The sequence below is a fragment of the Balaenoptera musculus genome, chromosome 13, assembly GCF_009873245.2.
Source record: "Balaenoptera musculus isolate JJ_BM4_2016_0621 chromosome 13, mBalMus1.pri.v3, whole genome shotgun sequence".
Taxonomy (NCBI): domain Eukaryota; kingdom Metazoa; phylum Chordata; class Mammalia; order Artiodactyla; family Balaenopteridae; genus Balaenoptera; species Balaenoptera musculus.
The window spans coordinates 13,724,789-13,749,739 of record NC_045797.1 but is presented as its reverse complement, the minus strand read 5'-3'; the positions used below and the strand labels follow the sequence as shown (position 1 = coordinate 13,749,739).

General features: G+C 41.2%; 1 protein-coding gene across 1 annotated transcript in view; it reads left to right on the top strand.

The window, feature by feature from the left end:
• The window catches only part of RMND5A (required for meiotic nuclear division 5 homolog A), a 62,302-nt gene extending 38,742 nt beyond the window's left edge, over positions 1-23,560 (top strand). Inside the window, exons 5-9 of the mRNA XM_036872632.1 lie at positions 11,291-11,457; positions 12,151-12,316; positions 15,308-15,410; positions 17,419-17,573; positions 18,833-23,560. Of these exons, the coding sequence (XP_036728527.1) occupies positions 11,291-11,457; positions 12,151-12,316; positions 15,308-15,410; positions 17,419-17,573; positions 18,833-18,896 (655 nt within the window). The 3' untranslated portion in view covers positions 18,897-23,560. The remainder of the gene's footprint in view (positions 1-11,290; positions 11,458-12,150; positions 12,317-15,307; positions 15,411-17,418; positions 17,574-18,832) is intronic.
• The last annotated feature ends 1,391 nt before the right edge of the window (positions 23,561-24,951 follow it).

The following is a 24,951-nucleotide window of genomic DNA, read 5'->3' as shown; positions in this document are numbered from 1 at the left end:
TTACTGGGTTAGCTCTGATAAGTATTATCCTAGTACAGAATCAGCAGAGTTTTTCATAAAGGGCCAGGTAGTAAATATTTTAGGCTTAGCAGGCCGCATAAGGTCTCTGTTGCATATTTTTCTTTATTTTATTTTACAACCCTTTAACAATGTAAAAAAACCGTCTTGACCATCTGGCATACAAAACAGGCAGCAAGTCCTATTTGGCCCGTGGCCATAGTTTGCTGACCCCTGTCCTAGAATTTTTTAATGTGAGAATTATCAGGTTATTTGTTTTAAAAAGGAAGAAAGGGAAGGAGGAAGGAAGGAAAGTTATAAAATAAAAGGAAGAAACTGGGTGATAGAAGCAGTGATATGATTTTGAGGTCATAGCCTTAGAATCCTGGGATTTTAAAACTGTAAGTATTTGGTATCGTTGTTATCAGGGAAAAAAATAGTTGGGAAGATCCTTCATGAGTTTTAAAAAATACACTTTCTTTTCCTTCTACTAACCCATTTAATTCTTCATAGGTTAGTTTTCCATTTCTCATCATTTCTCAGTTCTTAGAAAATTTTGCAGAGTTCTAAAACCAGCCTAGGTGAACAGGCAGAGGTAGAGTCCTGTGTAAATTTATAAATATCAAATTTCTGTATAAATTATAAATATGAGGTAGCTCATTTATTTTCGTTGCTGCATGCGGGCTTTCTCTATTTGCGGCGAGCAGGGGCTACTCTTCGTTGTGGTGCGGTGGCTTCTCGTTGCGGAGCATGGCTTCAGTAGCTGCAGCACGTGGGCTCTAGGGCACACAGGCTTCGGTAGTTATGGCATGCGGGCTCAGTAGTTGTGGCTCACAGGCTCTAGAGTGCAGGCTCAGTAGTTGTGGCGCACGGGCTTAGTTGCTATGCGGCATGTGGGATCTTCCTGGACCAGGGATCGAACCCGTGTGCCCTGCATTGGCAGGCGGATTCTTAACCACTGCGCCACCAGGGAAGTCCCTCATTTATTTTAATTCTTTAAAGATGTAAACGTCACTTAAGCAGCACCAGTGTGTACTATGCATATTACCTTTATAGTTTGATTTTTTTTTAGCAGATTTTATTGTGACATCCCTGTGAGATTAAATTTAATCAAGTGCCTCTAATAACACCTCTTAAACAAAATATGGCAGCCACTCTTCTGTCTACTTTTATATTCCACCTAAATGATTAAACAATTTTAAAGGAGAGCGAGGGAGCCTAAATATAAAAATGTAATGGGTTTCCCAGTTGTCTTACAGTGATTTAGAAATAATATATGAGCTGTTATTTGAGGTAATAGTCATTTATCCATTAATTTCTCAGGTTTGTCATCAAACTTTTATTGAGTGCTTATTATGTACCAGAGACTGTGCTGAGTATTTGGACTGCCTTAGCCCTCAAAATTCTCAAGGCTTGTTCCTTTTGGAATGAGGAAAATTCATAAGACCCTTTTACCTTTGGGCTTTTTCTGTAAGATCTAAGTTTCTGACTGATAACTATGGCATATATATCAATGATTTCTGTAAATGTTTTCTGTTATTTGTAGCCTCAAGCAGTGCCTCTCAGGCAAAGGGAGGACTCATCCCATCCACTTGGCACTAACAGTGGAAACTAGAGTAGTCCCTCGGTATCCATGGGAGATTGGTTCTAGGGACCCCTGTGGATACCAAAATTCATGGATGCTCAAGTCCGTTATGTAAAACGGCCTGGTATCCTTGGCCCTCCGTATCCACGGCTGCGGAACCTGCAGAGGCCCTCCACAGCCACACGTTCCGCAACCGTGGATTCGGAGGGCCAACTGTACAGTAGAAATTTTCTCGTTTCGCTTTTCTGGGAATATTGCCATGTTAAATATCTGCATATGGGGATGTAGTCATAATTATAGTTGTCTCTTTTGGAGTGCTTAACTACATGCCTAGCATTGTTCTAAGCATTTTATTTGTATTAGCTTATTCAATCCTCATAAATAACCCCATGAAGTAAGTACTGGGTTTACAGAGGAGGAATTGAGCCTGGAAGTTGCTCCATGAAAAAAAGGATATGGAGTCAAAAGGTCAGTCGAGGAAAGCTTCACATGATATTCCCTAATATTCTCCTCTAAGAGAGTCACTTTAGAAGTAAGGGAGAAAGAGAAAAACAAATATCGTATTAATATCGCTTACATGTGGAATCTAGAAAAACGATACAGATGAACTTAGTTGCAAAGCAGAAATAGAGACACAGATGTAGAGAACAAACATATGGACACCAAGGGGGGAAGGGGGAGGTGGGATGAATCGGGAGATTGGGATGGACATATATACACTATTGATACTATGTGTAAAATAGATAACTAATGAGAACCTGCTGCATAGCACAGGGAACTCTACTCAGTGCTCTGTGGTGACCTAAGTGGGAAGGAAATCCAAAAAAGAGGGGATACATTTATACATGTAGCTGATTCACTTTGCTGTACAGTAGATACTAACACAACATTGTAAAGCAACTATACTCCAATAAAAGTTAATTAAAAGAAATGAGAGATTCACTTTAGCATATTAAGGGGCCATCAACAGTCCTACGGTAAAGAAACTCATTTAACTTTGTAAAACCCAGTGTTTCCCATGCGTATTTAACCGAAGACTCCCTGTCTCCTAACACCTATTAAAACTCACAAAATTGGTGATCTGTAGAACATAAGTTTGGAAAATGTTATTTTAACAGAAATCTCCATTACAGAAACTCAGACTTCTCCCAATTCTTGCCTATTATTGGTGGATGCAAAGCAAATACTTAACATATTTTATGGGCAAGGTATGGAAAATTCACTGTACTCCACTTGTACCAAAAATTAAAAAATGTGGGACATGAGTTTCGGGGATTTTGGTTCAGATACACGGTGGAAAATCTTTCATATTTCATGTGTGGCATCTTCTCTTTGTACCTGCTGAGAGGTACAGGAACCACCGTGGAACCACCCGAGAGAGAAAGAGAAAGGTGAAAGCCTGCAGCAGTTCTCCAGGCAGCCTACGCAGTTGAGGCAGAGGCCAACCAAAAAGATTAATATGGATAGAGGTCACGGAAGGACTAGATGAGGAGGAAGTCTGGTGAGCATTACCTATTAATCGCAACTCATAAAAGGCAGTGGAAAAGAAGGCAGTAAGGAAGGTGACATGGCAGAGAGAAGCGGCAGAAGAACAGCTAATTATACTTACAGATCTAGTCAGGACCCTGCCTACTCTTTTGTTCCTGCCCCTATATTTCTGAGTTTGCGTACAGATTTTTCTCCTCATCCAGATCGCTTTGTCTGTTTTTTGAGTTCTTCTTGGCACCTAGCATAGTGCTTATTTCGTAGCAGGCACTCAATAAAAGATGGAATAATTTGAAGGAGAAATTTGAACAAACATGACCTCCTCCTTCATGTGGCAGATAGAAGCAAAGCCAAAAATAACTAGTGTCAACAAAAGAATAACAGTAACTTAATTTGAGGAGATGGAGAAAATCAGAAAAATAGAAACTGTCTGTAACTCTGTGCCAGTTACTGACATTTTGAAAGTGCTGTCTTGAGGGGAAGCTGGTTGGTTGCCTTCGTATAGGTGTTTCCAAGAGTAATCCTGCCTTGGTGGATTTGCCACAGTCTAGAATCTGACTCTCAACCTTGCAGACTTGGAAACCTGTTGTTTTTCAGTACCCAGAGCAGGCCCAGGGGCCTCATAGCCCTTGTTTAGAGGAATTTGCAGTTCTATTTGCGAAGTCTCAGTAGAATGCCATTAAGAGAACAGAAACTAACTGAATGATTATAAGACAGAGAGATGTTATAGAATTTTTCACAGAAGAAGAGAGAAAAACTATTTCATTAGTCTAGATCACTGCAGAGTTTTCGATTAGACAGGCCATGAACAGTATCAGGCAAGCTGTTGAAGTATGAGAGGACTCCATCTCTATGCCTAGCTATTAGGTGAGGCTAGAAATAAAAACCACAGAGGAATCTGAGGTGAGCTTGCCATTGTGGTTTCTTGGTGGTGTGTGTGAACGGTGGGTCTGAGGAGAAGAAAATGGTTGCTGGACTTAGAGAAATTGTGGTATCAGTGCATAAAACACAGTTTATAAGCAGAGAAGGGTTTTAGAAAGTGAAAATGAAGGAAACAAGCCAAGGTGCCTGGTCATAGAGCCTTGGCTGCCACCGGCAAAGAGGGTGACCCGGATTACGCTGTTTCTGGTGTCTGTTTTCTCGTTGTTAGTTTTGTCTTCCTGTAGGCAGGCAGTCTTGCTGATTCAGGCATTTTTAATAGCTACAGAGAACCGCAGAATAAAGACTCTGATAGATGTACTATTGGAGAAGAGGAATCAAGGTTTGAACAAGTTGGGTTCCCCCCCCCCCGCCAAGTCTGAGGGGGTTCTGTTTTGTTTTGTTTCTTTTTTTGTTTTGTTGTGTCCCAGGGGTTGTTAATTCTGAAAGGGCAGAAGAGCTGAGTTGAGGGATACTGTTTTAATTCACGGGGCCCATGCACTAAGTCTGGTGGAGAGAGAGCGACTCTATTAAAAAGAAACTAATTGAAAATGGAAAGAGGTGCCCAGTGGCAAGAACACAGAAGAGAAAAAAGCACAATGGAATATAAAGGCCAAAGGGGAAAAAATATCTGGGGTGAGGACATCATTTTTTGTTGTCTGTTCTATGTTTGTTGCTGGCAAAAGTCTGTGTGAGGTTCTAAGACAGCAGGTACTCCTCAGGAAGAAAAAGAGACATGGCCATCTCTTATCTGGATCCATCTTCACCAAGGGCTTGAGCGTTACTGGAAATGAGTGGGCAAGCTATGACTATAGAGAGATTAAGCATCTTCTTTCACAAAAAGGGAAAACTGAAAGAAACTGTCACTGAGATTAAGTGTTTAAAAGAATAAGGAGTTGAACTAGGCCAGGAGGGGGAACTAAAGGGGACTCTGGAATTTGTTCTTATAAAATGCTGAACTGTTATTAATTTAAGCCTATCAAACACTTGGTTTTGTGGTGGGAAACTAGCAGTAAACAAGGCAAAGTCATATTTAAGTACTTTATTAAAAAATCACTAATCTATAGAACTGTGCTGTCCAATGTGGTGCCCACTTGTCACAGGTAGCTATTGGGTATGCCCACCAAGCCCTGTGTTACTAAGAACCTCATGTAAAGTTGAAGTACGATTCAAATGTGAAACACGGTAGTTTGTGTGGTTTCTTAAATAGCATGGAAGAAGGACAGAGATTCACACCAACTCTGAGATGAGTAAAATGTTAGTAGTTCCAGCGATGGACTCAACTCATAGCTGAGTTGCCATTTGAAAATGTCTCAGAAATGAAATGCTAGCTGTCCTAAAGCAAAGTGATAGGGTTCTTCACTTTTTTGGCTGAATTCCAGTTTCTGGATTTTTTAAGCACTTGATTCGGTCACCAGCAACATTCAGCCAGTCGGCACCTGTGGAGTAAACGCGTGTCACTCATTCCCCTGAGCTTCAGCTTTTACCCCCAAGAAGATAGCCCCGAGATAGACTAGAAGAAGAAGGTATTTGTAAGCCTTTTAAAAACGCTGTGAAAGGTTGTAGTGGAATGTGCCGTAGGAACTGGAGAGAGGCATTTTTATTCACTATTATCAGAAACAGAGCCCAACCCAGGCTGGCAGAATGGTGAGAGGAGAGATAAACAGACCAGTGCTGTCAGGTTTCTGGGAAAGAACAGCTAGCTCTGAAGGTAGAATCTCGTTTTAATTATTTTTGGATTAATACGGAAATTCTAAACATGGAGCTAACAATGGGCCAAGTCTTTTCGGAGGCCTGACGATGAAGATAATTAACGCTTTGTGTTTCTGTGGGATAATTGCATCGATGGGGGTTGCTTCTGACTTAGTCACCTAAGTAAGTAGTATTGTTTGGGGGTCTTTTAATGGAAGAGGCCCAGAAGGTCTGTCTACTGGCCACTGCAGTGGCAGTGAACAGAGAGAACTGTGACATAGGTGACCTTACTGGGTGTCATTTTTTTGGTCTACAGTGTTTCTCTAAACAAGGAATGGTTCCAAAGCTGGCAGTGCTCTTGTGGCACACATTGGAGATGTGGGAGCAGAATTTATTTTAGAAACCACAGTAAAGCTAATAATTTACCTGAATGTTTACATTTAGCTTGCTGGTTGTAGTATAGTGATCGTTAGTTTTTTAAAAATTAAAAATCAAAAGTTTTCTGCTAGAAATGCCATTAGCCAGAATACAGCACCCCGTTCCCTTATTAACTGTTTTTTTGTCTTTCTGTCGTATGTCTTCTAGTGCTTTGTAGACAAGTGGATTCAGTTTTTGGTGCCGATTGTAGTTTTGTGCTTTTGCAGTCTCGTGTGCTTTGTTGGTTTTGGATTTGTTGTTATCAGGTTAATTAAGGCTGTTCTGCCCCGTATTCCTGCTCAGTGAATCAAACAGTCCAATATTCAGTGTGAACTTCTAGCGAAGACAACTTCAAAAAATTCTGAAGGGGATTAACTGGTACATGCTGATTCCCACAGAGTTGGTTCTATAAAAATCAAAGCAGCACTGAGTATTACATGGAAATGCCCAAGTAACTCTTGTAAATGTAATTTTCTTACTAATGACTTTGGAGAACGTTAGGCCTGTCCCCTCAGTAAACACATGTTAAGTAGCTTATTATTGTCTGTTTGTGCCAGTCTCCGGGCTCAGTGCTTCTACGAGCCCCCTCATTTAATGCCCTTAACCCTCTGAGTTGCCCCCGCTTTACAGTAAGGAAACAGACTTGAGAGCATTAAGTAACAGACTGCCCCGATTCACACCACAGAGCCAGGGTTTAAAGGTCCATGCATGTTTGGCTCTATTAACCTGTGCCCTCTATCACTGTACCCCATGCAGAGTAGAAGGGGTGCCAAGCTGAGCAAGGCAGAGCCCTTGCTTTAAGAGACCAGAAACTGTCCTACCAAGTAGACTGTGTGTGAAGAGCTGAGACAGGTTCAAGTAAAGAACCTCTTGAGTTCTGTGGATGGAGAGATGAGTGGGGAACTTGTAGAAAATATGGTCACTGAGCCTGGGCCTTGGATTTTTCAATTCTGTTCTCAGCTACTCAATTTGTTTGATTGTACTTTTGTAAAAATATAACTAGCACCTACACTGGGAGATAGGACCATGGCTTCTAATTTCACAGAAGGAACAAGTCCTCTATCTGGACCAGCTTTCATTCACCTGGACACATCACTGTTGCTGGTGATGCATATTGCTGCATCAGGTTGTCTGAATCTGTTTGCATGTTTTTCTTGGCCTGCACCTCTCTCTGCCTCCGTTCTGTTCTCAAGAGGCCTCTTATTTTCCTCCTTTAATTCTTTATACCGTCTGACAGATGCCTCTAATTCACCCTGTTGGCCAGCCACCGTGTTCTTCACCTTCCCTGTGCTGCCTCTCGGCATCAGGCTCTTGGTTTTCCAGCCTTCCCTCTTCTCAGAAAGAAGAGTGGAGGGGCAGAGATGTCGGTGATGCTAGGCCCAGTTCCCAAACTTCTTTCTCCGTTGTGTCACTCTGGGCTGTCTTTGCCTTTATAAAGTAACCTCCTGCCTCTGAGATCCTTATGTTTTTCCTCTCCTATTTCTTTTCTCTGTTGAAGCGATGGGCAGTTCTCTCTGCACAATTCCAGTATGCCCAAATTTCATTTACTACAGTTTAGTTAAATAACACCAATTCCCCAACAGCACAGTTCAGATTTCAGTCACCATGAAGTATTGTGAGTAATTGCATAAAATAAAAACTTCTCTGCCAGCTCTTCAGTCCACAGAGCACTACATAATAACACATGTGCCTCATGATCATGACCGGTCACCTCACTGCTTTTTCAGTCTGTTGGTGACTGGTCACAGTGCAATTCGTTTCCCCCTCAGACAGCAAATGTGTGGTTGTATTGCTTCCTTGCCTCTGCTGATAAGCCCACATGACACATTACAGAAATGGATCATTGAAAGAGGGACTTGGTCAACAAAGAGGAATCGCTAGAAGTGAAACTGAATGCATTGAGGAAGATTTGAAAACGATGACAGCAAAGTGAGGCTAGGACCAGACCTAGGCCTACATGAAGCTAATGGTACACTGCATATTGATAAATCCCATGAATGTAAAAACCAAGGTTAAAGTCGCTTCAACACCTTTTAATTTAAATCGCACTGGGAACAGAAAGCTGCTTGTGGTTTAAATGATGGAGCATTTACTTCTACTTTGTTTGTAAAAACAAACAAAACAAACCAAAACACTTCCCATCAGTTTGGCTAACATTCAGGCCAAAGTGCTTAAGTTATTAGTTGCCTCATTGAAAGAAAACAGTTATGAAAGGAGATTGAGGAAGGACTTTACTGCCAGTAAAGGATGGTTTCATCATTTCAGAAATCATCATGAATAGACTAACGTTAAACTGTCTAGGGAGGCTGCTAGCGTGGATAAGAAAGCTGCTGTGAAATTCGTACCCAGATTCCAAAGATGAGGTAAGGCAGGTGTTAACGATGATTGTCGAGAGAGACAACCCCATCAAGAACTTACACAGCTAGAGATGTAGGACCATGAAGTGATCATGAAGGAGATCAAAATAGGTGAACTCTCATGTTAGGAGGCAACACAGAGTGTTAAACCGATACTTACCTGGCTGGTTAACTGTGGCCCAGGAATTAGGGTCAAGAAAATACAAACATGGGGGCCCGGGTACAATCCTGGGGATGAGGGAGGGGCCCCATCAGCAAGGGTTTCACCCTAATGCTTAAGCGTGCTTACATGTTTGCGGGGCTAAAAATGGGGTATATCATCCTTAGCTTAGAAAATGACATTTTGCCAGAGAGGGAGAAACTTAGAAATGTTTATTCTAATCCCTTGCCTTGTGAGATTTAAGCTTAATATAATATTTAGAAGTTAAATGAAGATAATACAGTGTTGCAGAATAGAATGACAAGAAATATGACTCTTAAGAAACACGTGAAAACTTGTATTCTATGAATTTAGGTTTTGCATTCTCTCTACACTCTCTCCGCAGCTCCTTTTTGTAATCGGTATCTACTTTTCTAAGAACCTTGTAGGGGGACAGCAATTAGCAATGCTAGTTTTTCCTGACTATTTTGTAGCCCTGTCTATAGCAAAATTTGAAAGTGTGTCAAAATAAATTCAAGTAGTAAATTAGGAATTACATTGTCTAAATGCCTCTCCAAGTTTAAAAGCGAGGTACATATATTTATAGCTTGAAAAGCTTGAATTTCTAATGCATAGCCTGAATTACTTTTAACACAAGTAATTTGCAATTACCGTTAGCTCTTTGATGAAAAAAGAAAGTTAAGAAATTTTGTTTAGTTTTGCATTAGCTAAAAAAGTTAAGTATAAAAATAAGTAATATATGTTCATTATAGAAAACTTGGAAAACTATCCTGTCTTAAAAATCACTGTCCTCTGGACTGCCGTTAGCTGCTGTTCATCCGTGTGTCCTCCTGGATGTGTTGAGCCCCCTGGGGCTGCTCTCATAGTTGGTGCCCTATTCCGATGAGTCATAGCCCACACTGCAGCAGTTGATGCGTGAATCCAGCTTTCCTAGAGTCATTCCTGTTAAAAATTTTGGCGAGTAGGATTTATTTTTTTCCTATATATCACAACTCTTCCCCCCCTTTAACATTGTATCATGAACATTTGCCTATAAATATAGAGTTTTTCCTCCTCTGTGAGTTGCCCACTTAAGGACTTTGCCCTTTTCTGTTGGTCTTCATCGTTCACTAAAATTTGTAGTTACTCTCTGTTAGTTCCCTTCTTTGACTCTTGCAAACGCTTGGATATATACCTCATATCAGAAACTGAAAAAAAGAAAAGGCTCACTGCCTCTCTTCACTTGGTAGGAGGAGAACATACTCATGCTTTTATGAGTTAGAAGGGAGTAGGAAAAACTTTGGTAAGTGATCTGATTTAAATACGCTTGCTTGGACCTGGAAGTCAGGAAGGTGCCCGACAGACTGGGGATGGGCAGATGCGCAGTGCTTCCAGTACTGACAGCTGGTGTTGGGCATTCATAAAAGAGAGCTGCTGGCGGTACCCAGTTGGTGTCACCAAGTCACCAGACTGCATTAACCTGAGTGCCACGTCAGGATCCAAGGCTTACTTAAATAAATGTAAGCAGATATTTCCAAGGTCCAAGTGATTAGTATTTTTAAAAATCACATTGATTTTGAGGTCAGAGAAGCTTCATGATTTGACTGTAAGACGTGGATGTATCAGCAAGTTGATGAGAATATGCATGTGCGTGTGCCGACCTTTTTGGGGAGGACAGGATCCAGTGAAAGTGCTGCTGCGTGACATCTAATCCCAGTCAGCTGATTCATTAGAATAACTTGAAGCGTTTTGCTCCTGTAGTTTGTAGAGTAACTCAGTGTTTATATTCCTACCCAGTAGTTCAGATTCTGAGGGTCCTTAGTGAATTGGGTTAGGTGGGGAATATCTGTCCAACTAAAGATCAGATTAAAGAAGAACGATACCAACATCTTCTACGTGTTAATACGTTTAAAGAAATGAAGCAGTGCTTCTTACCGCTTGCTTGCAAATCTGATTTTAACAGCTGGCTGATAATGCTCTTCTGCTTTAGTGCTTACCTTTTACTGGTAGTCCCAGCTCAAGATGGGTTATTCCAACTGTCTGTACTCTAAGAGGCCGGCGTCACTGTACTTCGGATCATTCAGAGCTGCATGTTGTTCTTTCCCTCATTAGCACTGTTTGTACAAATCTTTTTGGCGCTGTGTGTTGACACTGTATGTTACTTATACAGCTTTATCTGCCTGATTAGACTGAAAGCATCTTGAGGGTAAATACTTATGATTACTGTTTTTAATCTCAAAGCACGTATAGCACCAAATCTTGCACCAGTGAAAGTTTAAACATAGATGTTGCCCTTCAGAATCTTGTGTTTCATTTATAAACATGCCAGTTTAACAGGAAAAGAGTAGTGGATCTAGGCAGTCAGTAGTCAGTCTCATGGCTGACACCTGCTTCAAAGGGTGGCCTCGTACAGTTCCAAATATGTCAGAGACAGTCTTGTCTTGGTGTCAAACCTTATTAAATATGTAATTGTCATCTAACTTAATATTTTTTCTTTCTTTCACTGGCTGCAGAGCATCTTTAGGTGTAGTTTGTTTACTTTCTTTACGAAAGTCTCTGGGCCTAGGGATTGATGTTACCACTGACTTCCACAAGATGGCAGACTAAACCCATTTTTTGGTGTTAGGTTTCAAACCATTTTTAACAGACATGCCTGTGCTCTTAATTACTGTTAAAAATCTTTTTTTGCTTTTTCTTTAGATGGGCGGTATCAAACCGAGAAATGCTCATAGCCCAGAACAGCTCCTTGGAATTTAAGCTACACAGACTCTATTTTATTAGCTTGTTAATGGGTGGAACTACAAATCAACGAGAGGCATTACAATATGCGAAAAATTTTCAGCCGTTTGCCCTAAATCATCAAAAAGGTGAGTCTAGAGTCAGCTGTTTTTAATGGTTGGAACAGGACCATGGCCGCCACTGGAATTTAAGTTTATCTTAACTAGATCTAATATACATTTGCTAATAAACTGAAACAATTGTAGATGATAAATCACTTACTAAAAAAAGCTTCTTGGCTGGCTCTAGAACAAAAGTAAAGCATTAACGCCTCTTAATTGAAAAGTCAGAGAGAGACATTGCATTTTGGGGGATTCTGCATTAACCTAAGAGGAGACAGAGAAAACATAAAGTATGCACTTGCCCCTGGCATCCCCCACCATACTGCTGTTACGGCCACGACAGAGTGTCTGAAGGTGCGACAGGGTAGCAGCAGTTACCCCCAAGTGTCAGTGTAGAGGGACTGACTAGTTTTACAGCCAAAGAGATGTGATGACCCCATTTATGACATTAGTGTTACTTCTCTAGATAATGGTAATTATACTGTGCTGTGTATAAATTATAAGTTCAGTATTTAGTGCTTCCCTTTTCTTCTTCTTTTTCTCTGTGCTGTTTCTTTAATAGAAACCAAGCTTAAGTACCAGAATTTTAAAAGATATTGTCAGTAAGTCATTTTATGCCATGTCAGCTGGGGGAATTCTTGCCTTTTTCAGTGTGTTACTTGCAAGCTCTGTTTCAGATGTGATCATTCACACCTCCAAATTGTTGCTGCTTTTGTTTAGACATTCAGGTTTTGATGGGAAGCCTCGTGTACCTGAGACAAGGGATTGAGAACTCACCATATGTTCACCTGCTTGACGCAAACCAGTGGGCTGACATCTGTGACATCTTTACACGGGATGCCTGTGCCCTCCTGGGGCTCTCTGTGGAGTCCCCACTCAGTGTCAGGTATGGAAATTGTCCTATTATTGAAATGTGCATTGCATTGGTTAGTTCTGCTTAATTTGTTGTCTAGTTCTTGGTGTTTAAAGCTGAGAGAACATGTGTCTTTCTGAAGAAGAGTGCAGTTGGTATTTCAAGAGATCGTCACAATTGGTAGTGACCTAGTTCTAGGTGTGGTCTGTGATCCTTTGGGGGTTCTCTGAGAGCCTTTTCCACTGTGTTCACGTTGGGTTAAACTGCTCCAGCCTTAGCACAGATCGGGGCAGTGGTCCCAAACCCCACAAGGACTTGCTGTATTCCTCATCCACCACACACTTGCAGATATTTTAGTTTTACTTAAGAATGTTCTTGACAAAACGTTAAAAATCACTCACTTTATTAAATTTCGACCTTTGAGTATACATCTTTTTAATATTCTGTGTGCCCAAATGGGAAGCTCAGATAAAGCACTTCAGCTCATGCCAAATCATGAGACAGTATGATGATTGTCTCAAGAAAAAGCATCTGTATAATGTTTGAGTTATGAGCTAAAAACTGGTTGCTTTTTTCCTGGAACACAGTTTTTACTTGAATACAGTTTTTACTTCTACTGTCTTAAAAGACAGACTATAGTTACTCACACTCAGGTTTTTGGCAGATATTTATTCAGATTAATGAAGTAAGCCTGTCTTGTCAGGGAAAGCAACTGGTGGTATCTTTTGCTACAGTGGTAAAATTCAAGATTGTAAGCTAAAATAGAAAGTTGGGAAAACTTGAACCGACCACTGTAAGCTTGACAGTTCCCCAATGCTTAAAGACATTTCTGATGAGATTGGTGGTAATAATAATGAATTTGAATTTTTTGATATTACATAATGAAATGTGCTAACACTTGGAAGATCAGTAAGATCTCACAAAATCATGCATGAGTAAAAGATTCATTCAGAGTACAAGACCATTGGATTTTAGTGGAGCAGGGTATAAAAAGTACAATGGCAAGGATTCAGATTCCACTTTCCAAGTAACCTTTAAAAATGTAGTACTTGTTGGGACTTCCCTGGTGGTCCAGCGGTTAAGACTCCATGCTCTCAATGCGGGGGCGGGGGCGGGGGCGGGGGCAGGCCTGGGTTCGATCCCTGGTCAGGGAACTAGTGCCACAACTAAAGATTCCACATGCTACAACTGAAGATCCTGCGTGCTGCAACCAAAGACCCGGGGCAGCCAAATTAAAAACAAAACAAAACTACTATTTGTTGAGTTTTGGTGTGGCATTAAAGAAGAATATCCACAGTTATCTGAAAAGGCGGTTTAAGTACTACATATCTGTGTGAGGCTAGATTTTTTCCACTTACTTCAACCAAAAGAATACATTGCAACAGATTGAATGCAGAGGAAGTTGTAAGAATCCAGCTGTCTTCTGTTAAGCCAGATATTAGAAAGATTTGTAAAAACGTAAAACAATGCTGCTCTTCTCACAGGTTTATTTTTGGTTTGGAAAATATAGTTATTTTTTGTGAGACTGTTATTTATAACATGTTTATTATTTTTAGGTGAATTAATCAATATTTTAATTCTCAGTTTTAATTTCTAATACAATAAATAATGATAGATATAACCCACAAAACTAAATGCTTTTTGAGGTCCTTAATGTTTAAGCCTGTAAAGGGGTCCTGAGATCCAAAAGGTTTAAGAACCAGTTTTAAGAAATAACTTTTTGGGGACTTCCCTGGCGGTCCAGTGGTTAGGACTCTGCTTCCACTGCAGGGGGCGCGGGTTCGATTCCTGGTCGGGGAGCTAAGATCCTACATATGCCTCGCGGCGCAGCCGAAAAAAAAAAAAAAGAACCTTTTTAGCTCTTCTATTTATTTGGCTCCTCCAGTGTTTTGAACCCCTGCTACGTGCCAGGCATTGTGTGGGACACAGAGGTGAATAAGGCGCAGCCCGTGTTCCATAGGGGCTCCACCTGAGCGTAGGAGACAGACTCGTGCAGTTAATTGTAAGGTGTGGTGGGGCTGCAGGTCTGGTTGTCTGGGGCGGACTCTGAAATGAGCGGAGACCCACGTGCAGGAAGTTTACTGGGATCAGATCCTGTGGGGAATGAAAGCAGCAGGACCAGGCAGAGGGAGAATCCGGACTGGGAGACAGTCTCACCAGAGGCCTCAGTCCACCCCTGCGGAGCTCTGGAGCTGCAGCGGCCTGTGGAGTTGTCCCAAATTGGTACAACTTTTGTATCCTCAGGTGGAGCGGTCATCGAACGTGTCCCTGGTCAGGTCGGTTTCTCCAAATGAGGACAGTCCTGAAGAGGGACTCAGTGGAGAGCTGACCGCCAGCACTTCTAGATGAGAAAGGTGCTTCTGCCCTGTACAGGGGTGATCTGGGTCTGGAAGGAACTGTGCAAGAAAATGTTTCAGAGTGTCATTAATGTTAAGAATGCCATTAATGGACTTCCCTGGTGGCGCAGTGGTTGAAAATCCGCCTGCCAATGCAGGGGACACGGATTCGAGCCCTGGTCCAGGAAGATCCCACATGCCGCGGAGCAACTAAGCCTGTGTGCCACAACTACTGAGCCCATGCTCTAGAGTTCGCGAGCCACAACTACTGAGCCCACGTGCCACAACTACTGAAGCCCGCGTGCCTAGAGCCCATGCTCCGCAACAAGAGAAGCCACTGCAGTGAGAAGCCCGGCCACTGCAATGAAGAGTAACCCCTGCTCACCCCAACTAGAGAAAGCCAGCACGCAGCAACAAAGACCCAGTGCAGCCAAAAATAAAATAAAATTATTTTTTAAAAAATGCTATTAATGACTGGTAGGCAGAGCTTATTAAATCTGGTGGTTTTGTAAACTGTAAGACTGTGTGTGTGCGTGCGTGCACGCAAAATAGAGGGCTTTGTAATGCTTTGAATCCGATGGCCGGGGTCCTCTGCACACAGTACAGAGTCTGGAGGAGTTGGCGTTTCCTAGGACCAAGCTTTCTGACACCTGGCCTGGCATTAACATTTCCTCTTCTGCCCTCCCAGTTTCTCAGCAGGTTGTGTGGCACTGCCAGCTTTAATTAATATCAAAGCTGTGATCGAACAGAGGCAGTGCACTGGAGTTTGGAACCAGAAAGATGAATTACCTGTGAGTGCCATTTTCTGTTAGTTATTACCTCTCCTGTCATTAGAAGAACGTGGATGTTAAGGATTTTAAATGCCTGTCCTGCCTTTTAATCAGGGAACATTATTGTAGCCTTTTGACAGGGGTTCTTTTATGTGTATGTAGACATGATTAAACAGTAGAAGTGGGGAGCTGGTACATTTTGGAGGCGCTGGAGGAGCTTTCTTACCATTTTGACTTAGAGTGGCAGTGACAGCTAATGAAGGAAAGCATCAGAAGTGGGGAGGGTGGATATACTGTAGCATGTGGTGTGTCCTAAGTGCAGTTGCTAAACCACTCGTACTGTGAACTTTTTAAAATATGAAAGCAGTGAGTCAACTTGATTTAGTTTTGTCTGAAACATTGATATTTCTGAGATCATGAGCTTGTGCTGGTTATATTTTTCTAATACCAATTAAAATAAGCGTATAGCTGTTAAAGGTCGTCGCAGCGACACCTGCGGTCATCAGTGGCCCTCCCGTGCTGTGTGTCCACTGTTGTCACGGTCTGGGCCGTGGTTTTAAACATCTGCTCCAGTCACTTGCCAACTCTCTAACTTCTCGAAGCAGTAGTTTGTCCATCTCTGAAATGGGGACCATCCTTCTCTTTATGGGGCTATTAAAGGCTGGAGGTAACAGAGGGATGCTTAGAATAATATAGGACACATAGTAGGCAGTCAGGTTTTGTTGCCGTAGTAGTTATGACATGGAGCAATAACAAAGGTCATCGTGTGTGTATGTTTCCACCAGGCCTCTGACAGTAGGTGCTGAAACTTTGACGGGAATTATTATTCCTGTCATGACTTGGTCACAGACCCTAAAGGGCTAAAATATGCATTGGGCTTTTTGCTTTTTCTCTGCCACCCCTGTGCGCAGGTTTATCTGCAATTACCCTGTTCTTCCAGCTGGTAACTGTCGGTTGGTTGCCCCAGCTTCTCAGAGATCCGTCCTGATGAAAGGCGCAGGTGCACTGCCAGTCCTGAGTGTGGTCGGGACACGAGCAGTACCCTGCATTGTGGCTGCTCATTTGAGCAAGTGTAAAGAACTTGAGCCTTCACTTGCTTTGCTGAGGCAGGTGCCTGCAAGAACCTGCCAGTTTCCCAGGTGTATTGTCAGTATCTTTTGACACTTGCGCACTAGAACAAAGCACACTGAAATCTGAATTCACCCAAAGCCTGTGTGTCAGGGTAGTAAAACAGTTGCGGTGGGGGGGGGGGGGGGGGGGGGGGGGGAGGATGATCTGGTCATTTTTTCTCAGGATTATTGTTACACTTTGCCACCTTTCTTGAAAGAATCTGAGCAATAGACTTTTATGTAGATATAGCCATTTTAGATTTAAAAGGAAAGAAAACAGAAAGAGCTGATGTTTGTGGAGCCTCTGTCCTGTGCGAACCACTATGCTAAGGTGATTTCATAGCTTTTGTTTTGTTTACTGCAAAGAGAGATAGCTGATACAAGTGCTGTGAGCTCAGATGGATGGGTTGTGTATTCTCCTGCTGAACTTTAGTTTAAAGCCCTTGTTTCAGGTAGTTTCTCTGGACAATTACACATAAAACATGGAAAAGATCTGGATCTGAAGCCCACACAGCAGTAAACAATGTTTAGTCTACCTTTAAAGGAATTATCGCACTGAATTGTATCACCTAGCTAAGGGTGCTGTAAAAACAGTCAGGATTTCGGGTGGGTTTACTCTTCGATATATCCTGATGAATTTTCAAGAGTATTTGACTTGTAGAGTGTTGCCTTGCCTTTGACTCTTGCTCTCAGGCATCAGAATTTGGTTTGATACATAGTGTTAAAAATAATTTAGAATTGTGAGGTATAATACTTTGAACCCCAAAGACTGTCCATCTTTGGTTAGTTTAGAAGAGTGCTGTAAAAAGTTACCTTCAGATGAGTAGGTTTGATACATGTTCTTTGCTGCAGAGTACGTATTGATATGTGGGTGGTTTTCTGTAATATAACGTGAGCCTTTTACCTTTTTTTAAAAACAGATTGAAGTGGACCTTGGTAAAAAGTGCTGGTATCACTCAATATTTGCCTGTCCTATTCTTCGTCAGCAAACAACAGATAACAATCCACCCATGAAATTGGTCTGTGGTCATATTATATCAAGAGATGCCCTGAATAAAATGTTTAATGGTAGCAAGTAAGTGTCTGACTTTTTCAGTGGCAGTAAAAAAAAAAAGAAACAAATACTCTTTTGGAACTTAGTGGGAAGATAAGTAACAAGGATAAATAAATGTAGCTAGAATTTAGAAATAAACAGATTTCTTAACTACTTATTTAGTTTAGTGGGTGGTATCTTTTCTCAGTCTTTAGTCTTTGTTCGTGAATTTATTGATTAGATTTATAAGCATGATCTTTAACTCTTAACTTTTTGGGTGGGTGGTACATTGTCATCTCAGCCCTTCCCCTCCCTTTTACACAAATGGTAGCATGCTATACACTGTTCTGAACTTTGCTTTTTTTCACTTAGTGATACATCTTGGAGATTTTTTTATGGTATAGAAAGAGCCCTCATTCTTTTTTAAAGCTGTAGATTATTCTGTCATATGGAAATGTGATAATTTATTTAACCAGCTCCCTAACGATGAGCATTTAACTTTTGTTACTATAAAGTGAATTACCGTATCTATATGTGATTTATAAATTTGTAGAATTGTAATTCAACAGGTATATACATTTATAATTTCTATACATAATGAACCCAAATTTAAAAATACAGTCTCAAAACCCTATTTCTAGCTAAGGCAGCTAGAAAATTTCTCACTGGGGTTCATTTCAGACCCATTATGGTGAAGTCTTTCTTTTAAGAGAAGGCCCTGAAGCTGTTCACGTTCTTCCCAGAAACCCTGGGAGTGCAGATAGGTGGTGACTTGAAGCCAGAGCTTGATCTTGGTTCAGACCATGCTGGTTTCATGTGCCACTACAGGGTATTGTGTGCCACGACGGGGCATGTAGGCTGCTCTGGGTAGGCGGAGCGGCTGGCATCAGATTTGCTGCATGTGAGTGGATTGTGACACCAGTACCTCTGAAAGTCATTTTGAGATAGGTATGAGCTAAACCTTGGAGAAGAAAGATTGGATTTACTTCTGAAACCCCAAAAGTAATTTTCAGAACAGTTGTCTTTGTTTTCAAAATAGTTTTCACTGATTTCCACTGAAGAAGAGCCTTGAAGTTTAGCATCTGGCTTGGATGGTGTTTATTTGTGACCCTTCAAAGCTTGGCTGTTAACATTAAGGGAAAGCACAGTTAATCCTCAAAGCGAAAAACAGACGTGTGCATGTGTGTGTTTGTGTGTGTGTGTGTATGTATGTAATTGTTAAAGACTCTATAACTAGATAAAAATTGAATGCTCGGTACTGATCCTGTTCCTTGATTTAATGTTTTCTTTCTTGTCTTTAGATTAAAATGTCCATATTGTCCAATGGAACAAAGTCCAGGGGATGCCAAACAGATATTTTTCTGAAGAAATAACTTTAGTTTGCAATTTGTAAGTGAAACTGAATCGAGAGTGCATTTCAGAAGAGAACGTTCCATTTAATGCAGCTAACCAAGGACTCCCGTGTTTATATAAGCTAATGCTCCGGAAACTTTGCCAACATTTTAGTGTATACACACTGAGGGGAGTGCTCCAGATGAATATTATCATAGGGCTTTATTATATTCTTGGTCTTCATTTCTGATCAAGTAAATACACCAGCAGTTGTCATTCAATGCAGGTTTTTGTACTTAATTATATGGTGATTTTTTTACTTTTTAAGAGCAGAAACAGAAATTTACCTTCCTGCCATGTGTTTAATATTTCTCCTGCTTTTACTTTTGTCATTCTCCTGATAACTGTAAGCCTTGAGAATGTGTGTGAAAAAGTTTTATTTCCTGTTATGTATACATAATTAAGTGAAAATTCTTCAGAAAAAGTTTGAAAAACTGAATTGTGGTTATGAAACTAATTTGCAGGGGTTTTTTTGCTTAAGGAAGAGAGCTGTGATAGATTCCAAATTTGCTTTTTGTGATGTTTTCCTCTGCTCCAGCTCTCACCAAGAAGTCAGCAGACCTGCATCTGAGCTCTGCTTGTAGCCCCAGCAGGCTGCCTGTTATAAAATTCCATCACCAATTTATTAGCAAGTTGGTGTGAGCAGTCTTCCACTAGAACAGAGTGGAAGCAGTACTATTGTTTCTTTGCTTTTATTGCCAAGAGGTGCTTGTTTTAAAAGAGTGTTCAATAAAACAAAATTGTGAAGTTAGAAGTGTTCTTAAGTTGATATTTGCTCTCTTGGTCTTGGTAGCCCTCTTCTCTAAAATCTGCTTTCAGGACTTGGCTGTTTATATTGCATTTGTATATCATTGCAGGCACAGTGTTGCGTGTATGTGTATATATATATGTGTATATATATATATGTGCACCAGCATTAAACATTGTGTATCTGGAGGGGAAGAAGCATGTTCCAGTCCTAAAGTGCAGTTACCAGACTCATCACTTTCAACCCTTAAAGTTAGAAGCTAGCAAATTTTCTGTAGTGCAGAATATGTTTATTGCTGTTTTTGTATTTGAATAGTATACTGTTCAATGCCTCTCTTCTGCAAAGCATATCATCTCATTGACTGTGAATCTGTATATTATTCTAATGGATACAGATAACGATCTTTTCTCTTGTGAGGTATCTTCATTTAATGCACTGTCCAGAAATAGCCATGTGTAAGAGTCTTTCTCTGTATGCTGAACTACATGGAAAAGACTTCTGTGGACATAATTCTGACTTAAACCCATGAAGTTACTTCATTTTGAGAAGAATGTCATATGGAGATCACCAAATACTTTGCAACTCTGTGTCGTCTGACACGGAACTGAATATCAATAGAGGAAAACTTTCATGAGAAAATGAAGAACGAAGAATACACAGAAGCAAAGACAAATGTGACGCTTCACATTTTAAACTGCAGATTGACTTCGTTTGCGGGGGAGGGAGATACCAGATCTGGTGCTAAGTTAATTGGAACCGGGCAGCATTTGCTGTAGTGTATCCTAGCCTGGATGGTTTATCCTGAAGTGTTCACCTGAGGGAACGGGGATTTGTTTGTAAAGGAAAGGGGTACTGCTTGATTGCTGTGTGTGATCAGGCTGCTGGCAGGAGTTACTGTGTGCTGGGGGGCTTGGCCAGGGATCGACTGGCCTGCTGAGCCGCTCGCTTTGCCCAGCCTCCGGCTCAGCCTCACGGCTTTCCTGTCGGCACCCTCTGTCCACTAACACAGTGAAGGAAGGGAGCAGAGAGAAGCTCCTTGGACTCCAGGAGAAGGTAGAGAACTCCAGGCGACACTCTGGCCGAGGATGTAAAATTGCTTTATTATGTATTTTTTCCTTTGAACGAAACCCAGAGTGTCTTTTTTTTTTTTTTTTTTTTTTTTTTTTTTACCTTTTTCTCACTAGGCCAGATGTAGTTTTTAGTTTTAGTTACAACTTACTCTCACCTTTCCACCTCAAATACCTGCACAACATTTAGGCTTTACATAAGGTTGGAACAATACAGACGTTGCTCCAGAGGCTGGTGGTAAATGTCTGTTGGTGACCAGACACTTCACACAGCTGGCTCAGGCCAGTTTCAAGGAGAAAATCAGGAGAGAGCTCTGCTTTGTCCCTCTCCCCGTGTTGGAAATCCTGTTGACAGTTTTCTGTGCAGCTCATGAAACTTTAGGAAGAATATGCTTTAATGGAAGCATTTGATTTTACAGCTTCCTGTGCAAGGTCCTTGTGGTCCCACTGGGCAGGGTTAGGGCCAAAAATTTGAAACTCTATTGATCTGACAATTTAACGTGCAAATGATGTCTTGTAACCTTCTTTAATTAAACGCATGGACTTAAAATTCACTGGTGACTAAATGTGAAGGAGAGAGGTGGATTTGAAGAGGCCAGACCTTAACCAAAGATGCTGAAATAAAACGTGCTGTCCTTTCTACTCTAGAAACACCTTCACCACTGGTGTCAGGACCATGTCATTACTGAGGCTGTCAGTCAGCAGCGCGGGCGGACGCGCTTCGTGGCTCTCTGCTTCCTCTTGCAAAAGGTCGTGAAAAAGAGCCAAGGTTTTTACAGTCAGACTAATTATGTCCATTGAAAACAGAATTTCAGAGTGGTTTCCTAAATTTCTTTAGGAAACCGTTTCCATTTACCAGTCATGGACAAAGGCCATGGGACTATGCTAAACCAGTAAAACCTTATCAGATTCTTAGATTCTGATTTAGAGCATCTGTGCTTTCAAGTACAGTCTGAAGTGCAGTGGCTAAGGTTGTCTTTTGATCTTTTTTTCTCCTTTGTGCGATCATCACAAATGCCATTTCTGTCGTTTTAGTGGTGATTATATGATACTTCTAATACATAAATGAACGGGTATTGGTGCCTCTTGATTTTTAAAATTTCGAAGAAAAGAGCCACCTCATATTCATAGGGTGTGTGAGTATTTTGTGGGTGTATGAGCATTTGATTGAAACTAAGGAAATTATGAAGTAAATCTTTTGTTTTGATTTTTCTGTAGCAGCTGATGTATACAGAGACACTAAAACCCACGCCACATTTTGTGGGGCAGTGAGGATCCTTTTTTCTCTCCAGGTAGTCCCACAGGTTATGCAGTTTAAAGTTCAGTATATTTTACGCTGTGAGTTATTTTCCACCTCGGTGGTTTCAGCCTTTGGGACAGTAGATACTGCAAAAACCAAGAACTCTTGGTTTGTCTGCACAAGACAAGCTGCTGGTAGACATTAGCCCTCTGGTTTTCCAGCTCAACCTCTGATTAAGTGGATTGACAGTCAGGCTGGCCAGTCTGCTTAGTCAGCTGACTCAGGTTATTTTCAGGGAAGGCATGGAGGCATGTTTGGTTAATTTCATCACTAGGATGTGTAAGGTGAAGACACAAACCAAATACCTTTAATTACTTAACTCTTCGTACATTATCTTTGGTAACACTAGAATGCTCTGGTCTTGGGGGAATGTTAGCAGGGAACACAACAGAAGGTTTGGTGCTTCATAAGCCTGTCCGGCTATGGCAGGTTTTATGTAGTACGGTGGTGTTTACCATAAGCAGGTACAAACTTCACGAACTGTTCTTACTCAACGATAATTGAATAGATACCAAAAATGGAATGACAAATGTATTTTAATAGCAGATGAGGCAATTAGTTTTAGGGCGAGTTTTTCCGCTGTTGATTTTACTTCAAGACGTAGGGAGAGAAAACAGTTTAGTTTTCAAGACATTTCCCTCTACAGTTTGAAACTGTAGTGAGCATATGCTTCATTTACTTCCAAAGAGGCAGAAGCAGCTGGAACTGGCTTATAGCACATGCTTTGTTTCATGTTATGGGTGATGACCTACACTCTTACTTTAATGTTCTCCAGCAAGGCCGATGTGGGGTTCACGAGGACTTAGTGCCTGATCTTTTCTTTTGGGAAGGGGTGGGAGTGAATGTATCGGGGATGGGAGGGAAGCTAGGAGAAGAAAATGGGAGCGTGAATGAGTGTGCATGTGTCTGAAATTCACCATTACCCCCACCTGTGTCTAGCAAGGAACAGGTATTTAATGTATTTTGCTCCTGACTGCAGTGTGCATGTATTTTTTTGCCCTCCTCCATGTTTTCTAGACTTATACTAAAAGGATTCATCAAATCATCTTGTTCAGATGGCTCAGGATTGTATTTCTTTTGCTTACCCTGTGCTCTTGGGTTCTATAGTATTTCTATAATTATGTAACAATAGTGTTGCACTGTAATCTATCATATAGAGCTATATGTATGGAAAATTTTGATCAGTTTTTTTAAGAAATGTATCCTGTTTGCAAAGGCACAATAAAGTTGCATCTTATAGACTATAGGCAATAAAGCTAACAATAAACCTTATTTAACACAAACCATATTCACATTCTCTGTTCATTTGATCTTGAGAAAAGTCTAGCATATCCAGTAGTTTCAGGGATATCATTTTAACTTAAAAGGTTCTGATCTATTTAATTTATAAATCTCAGACTGATATAATAGAGTTTTGGAAAACTATAAGAAATGCTTTGTTAATGTGTGTATTCCTATGTAAAACACATGGCTTCTCCTGTGTATATTTTTAAAAATTAAAGAAATGCACATTTGAAAAGTGTTTTGTGGAACCAGTCTGTGTAAATGTGACAGGTGCCAGAGGTAGGAGGGAGGGAGTATGGAGGTAAGAGAACATCACTGTCTGTATTTGCTGAGGGTCTGCGCGTAAAGAATTTAAGGAAATATCTTTGTCACCATCTCATCCTGTTTCTGGGCCACCAGCAGTGTGAGAAGAGGAGGTGGCTGGGCACTGTCCCCAGTTTCTAAGGGGGGAATTGGGTTAATGTTTACAGGTTCCTGCCCCTCATGCTCATCCTGTGGATGCCTGGGACCCTCTGACCAAGTGAATAGTGTGTGACTGGGAAGAGGGGCCCGGAAACAGCTCTGCCCAGGCTGCTGGTGGAGTGGGGCGTGAACACCCAGCTTTGCCAAGGAGGAACAGAGGACGAATTGTCATACACCGTGACACACTAAGGTGGTAGAGACCAAGGATCTATTTGTGCTGCTTCTGTATATTTTCTAAGAAAGACTCATTCTCATCTGAAGTTTTAGAATGTTTCTACCTAGGGGAATCAGGGTGGGTTCTACCCAGTCGCATTTGGAGCTAGTGGTCCAGGGGGTATAGATGCGGCCTGGCATCACTACCTATCCCTGCATTTGGGGCTCTCCAGACTCAAAGTGTGGTCGGTCTCTAGCAGCATTGGCATCACCTGAGAGCTTGTGAGAAATGCAGAATCCCAGGCCTCAGCCCAGACCTGATGAATCCACATCTGCATGCTTGTGAGAAAACTGGCTTCCCTCACAAGGATCTTCTTGGATGCTCCCTTATTTTATGAAGTATCCTTCCTCTTAAATGTGGCAGGTAAGGATCACATGTACTGAACAAAATTTACCCTGATGACTAAGTCCAGAGTCATCAAGAAAAGTTAAATTGAGTGTGCTTTGAACTCTGTTTTAGTATGGTTATTTTAAAAATCAGTGTATTTCTTTAGGCATCCAGGTAATTGAGGGAGTGTTTGTTGTATTCACAGCGTGGCAAAATGCATTTTCCACCCCTCTCCAAATGGGGAAGTTTGAGCGCCAAAGATGTAAAATAATAGATTTTTGTCATGGCAGAATAAAGACTGAAAATGTACCTTCAGATGAACAGCTTGATGCTTCTCACCCTCAACTCCCAGTAGAGAAACTTGATGATAATATCCCAGCAAACACAAATGTCATTTCCCAGAGGACACTCTTTCCTAACTTTTTTTCTGGCCCTCAGTAAGAAATTAATACAACCCTGTATACACATGAAAGTTTATAACTCTGAAACAAGTTTTACAGAACTATATATTTAATGCTTATGTGTGGTGCGCTCTGATTTTTTTTTTTTAATTTATTTTAGGCTGCGTTGGGTCTTCATTGCTGCACGCGGGGGCTTCTCATTGCGGTAGCTTCTCTTGCTGCAGA